The 3,344-nt window shown below is 34.4% G+C and overlaps 1 protein-coding gene across 1 annotated transcript; it reads right to left on the reverse strand.

The window, feature by feature from the left end:
* Positions 1-722: 722 nt before the first annotated feature.
* Positions 723-2,096, reverse strand: LOC149247356 (cytochrome P450 86B1-like). The gene has a single exon (XM_089443988.1). It carries the CDS (start codon positions 2,094-2,096, stop codon positions 723-725), a length of 1,374 nt encoding a protein of 457 aa, XP_089300114.1.
* Positions 2,097-3,344: the final 1,248 nt, after the last annotated feature.

Consider the following 3,344-nt stretch of genomic DNA (forward strand, 5'->3'; position numbering starts at 1 on the left):
ATTAAATCTTAAAAATTATTAATCACACATTTTAAAATATCTTTATAATTTTTTTTTATAATCTTAACATTGATTTCTAAATGGAAGAGAATAAAAATGATCAAATCTTAAAAATTATTAATCACACATTTTTAAGTATAATATATACATATTTTTAATCACACATTTTTAAGTATCATATATACAAATAGATGAGAAATTATAGATTAATACATTTTATATGTACTTAAACTAAATAATATTTATTATAAGAAAATTAAAAAGTATTGAAATATTTATTATAAGAAAATTAAAATGTATATTACATTTCAATATTGAAAAGATTCTAGCATCATGAACCTTAGATATAAAAAAATACCATCGAATACTTAAATACAATAAAATTTGTTTTCAGATTATTTTCTATCCTTTTAAACAATTAACCAAATAAGAACCCACTCTGGAATTGAAGTTTTGAAATAAGATTGATGTATTCCATATCCATTCCAACAAATATATACATAATCAACAAGATTGAAATTTTGAAAGAAGATTGATGTACTAATATCCATACTGGTGCAAAACAGAGAGCTGAATACCCAGAATGATTAAAACCCTACCCTTTGACATCAGACAGGACCAGAGCGACTTTTTAGAAAGTTGGAAACATGAGAATCAAACATAAAGAGCTGAATACCCAGAATCATCAAAACCCTACCCTTTGAAATCATGCAGAATCTCAATCAATGGGCGTAGAGGGCGTCCTCCCTCGACCGCAATGTGATGGAAAACCCATCCTTGACAGGTAGAGTCAGTGCCAGCTTCGGCTTCAGACATAGCTCCGGATCTACATTCACATGATAGCGTACAGTAACATGGGCAGCAATACACTTCATGGTGATTATGAAATCCATATCTATTATTTCTCTTCCCAACGCAGGATACCCCAATTTGTTACTTCCTTCTTTATCACGCCCAATCCATCTCTCTGGCTTGAATTCCCTCGCATCCTTCCCCCACACACTCTCCATTCGATTCGCCCCATAAATCAAGCACAACACCACGGACCCCTTTTTCACAGAGGTGCCATCGGGCAAAACCTCATCTTCCACAGCTCGTACGTCACTGATCGGAAGTGGGGGATAAAGCCTAAGGGTTTCCCACAAAGCCGCTTCTAAATATTTCATGTCTTTCAGCTCATCCATATCAAAACTCCACTCATCCCGATAGATCGAATGGCTGTGACTGCATTGATCTGAGTCGATGATCTCAGAGAGTTCCATTAATATCTTATCTTCTACCTCTGGATGCTTGCTCAAAAGCCAGAAGAACCAGCAAAGTGCTCCAAGATAAAGCCTAGAAGCAAAGATTATGCCCAGGAATAAGTTCTGCAACGAGTTATCAGAACTAAAACGCCCTTTCTCTCCCTCAAGCTTGGTTAATCTGGAAAAAATATCAGTACCCACTTCGTTTTCTGCAGTGCTGTTAATAGCGAGCTCACTCTTTCTAGACTTCACCATCTGGCTTACAAATTCATGGACTATATTCTTGAGCTCTTTTGTCTCTGTAGAATTCACCATGTTCAGGCATTTCATCAGTTTACAAACAGCAGGAGGGATGATTAGGTTATAAGCCGATGCTTCAGTCACTTCATCAAATGCTTTGTCAAAGGAAGCTGCAGAAACTCCGCTCTGCTTTCCAAATACCATGCGAGTTGAACTATCAAACGCAAAGCTATGAAATACGGCCTGAAGATCTATAACCGAATCCTTCTTGTAGGCCTCTTCCAGAACAGGAACAAGCCTTTCTCGAACCAGCTTTTGAGTGAAATTTATTCTGTAATCCCGGAAATCGCTGCTGTTCAGTACCATATCAATGGCTCGCCTTTGATTTTCATGGGCAAATAACCCATCTCCAAATATATCATAGACATAGTCAGGGGTAGCCCTGGCAAAATTAGGGCATTTGTTCTCAAGAATATATGCCAAATTCGGAGGACTAGATGTAATAACATCAAATTTGGCCTTGAAAACACCAGACTTGAAGCTCAGACTCCCACGTATTGCCGCTGCCCATTCGTAGAAATTGTCGAGATTCCACAGCAACGAAGGCGTCATGCCTACTAGAGGCCAATTCAGCGGAACATTTGTGTTCCTATTAAATATGGATAAATATCTGCGGAGAAAAACGCATAGGATTAGCAGAGGAAATAGAGTAGCCAAGCCGCCAAAATTGATCTCCATTTCCTGAGGGAAAACTAATTGATCCAACACTGGCAAAGTAGAAATGTGACTGACATGGAAGAGGCACCCTGCGATCTATTTTAAATGTGCATTTGCAAGGCAGTGGACAGAGTTTCCGTCAACACAACACACAATTGAATGACTGAATTAAATATTTCCTCTACCCCTCAACACACAATTTGAATGGCAAAGAGTTAACCAGTCTGCCACACACAATTGAATGGCAAGAGCTAACCAGCCTGATATAGGGCATTAAATGTCTGATTAGCTGAGCCCTAAATATCCCTATAACACACCATCATTATTTTTTGTTTACAAACCCTAAATAGTAACACACCATCATTATTTTTTGTTTACAAAGTCACCGCGTGATTGTGTTATTGGGATATCGAGGGTGCAGCTAACCAGGGATTTAATGCCCTATGGCAGGCTGGTTAGCTCTTGCCCAATTGAATGACTAAATTAAATATTTCCTCCACCCGTCAACATACATGGATAAATGTAAAACTTTAATATTTCATATATATAAATAATTTCAACACAATTTAATGAGTGAATTAAATTTCCCCCACCCTCTCAACACAAATGGATAAATATAAAACTTTAATATTATATATATATATATATATATATATATATATTTCAGATAAAAGTTAGTGAGCATTTATTGTGCAAAGTCATTTAAATTAATGTTAGTTATAAATAAAGTATTTTAATTTTTACCTTAATTTTATATAAAGAGATTAAATAAATGAACTAAAAGACACAATTCCCTGAGCCTAGCTGCTTATTCTAGAGTCTAGTATGATATGTAACTTTGTCTGTCTGTCATTAAAGTTGAAAAATAAAATTTTAAAAATAAAAAAATTAAATAACTATACAAAATGTTTAAATAATCGTTTTATAAAAAAATTTACACGTAAAAAAATTAGATACCTCTTTTACACGTGAAGAAATTGGATACCTCTTGCTAATACGTACACCTTAGTTTATATATAACTAAATTAAAATAAAACATATAAAAAAAATTATTGATAAATAAATAGATAAATTAAAAACAATATGCATCGAACATTAACCATAAATAATAAATTAAATAATTAATAAATCTCTCACATATAT

This window comes from Pinus tabuliformis, chromosome 7 (assembly GCF_031772625.1).
Source record: "Pinus tabuliformis cultivar Carrire ecotype Pingquan chromosome 7, CPIR1, whole genome shotgun sequence".
NCBI classification, from domain to species: Eukaryota; Viridiplantae; Streptophyta; class Pinopsida; order Pinales; family Pinaceae; genus Pinus; species Pinus tabuliformis.

What these genes read in the sequence shown, in the direction of transcription:
- LOC149247356 (XM_089443988.1), bottom strand. Translation starts at nt 2,096, where the DNA reads ATGACGCCTTCGTTGCTGTGGAATCTCGACAATTTCTACGAATGGGCA.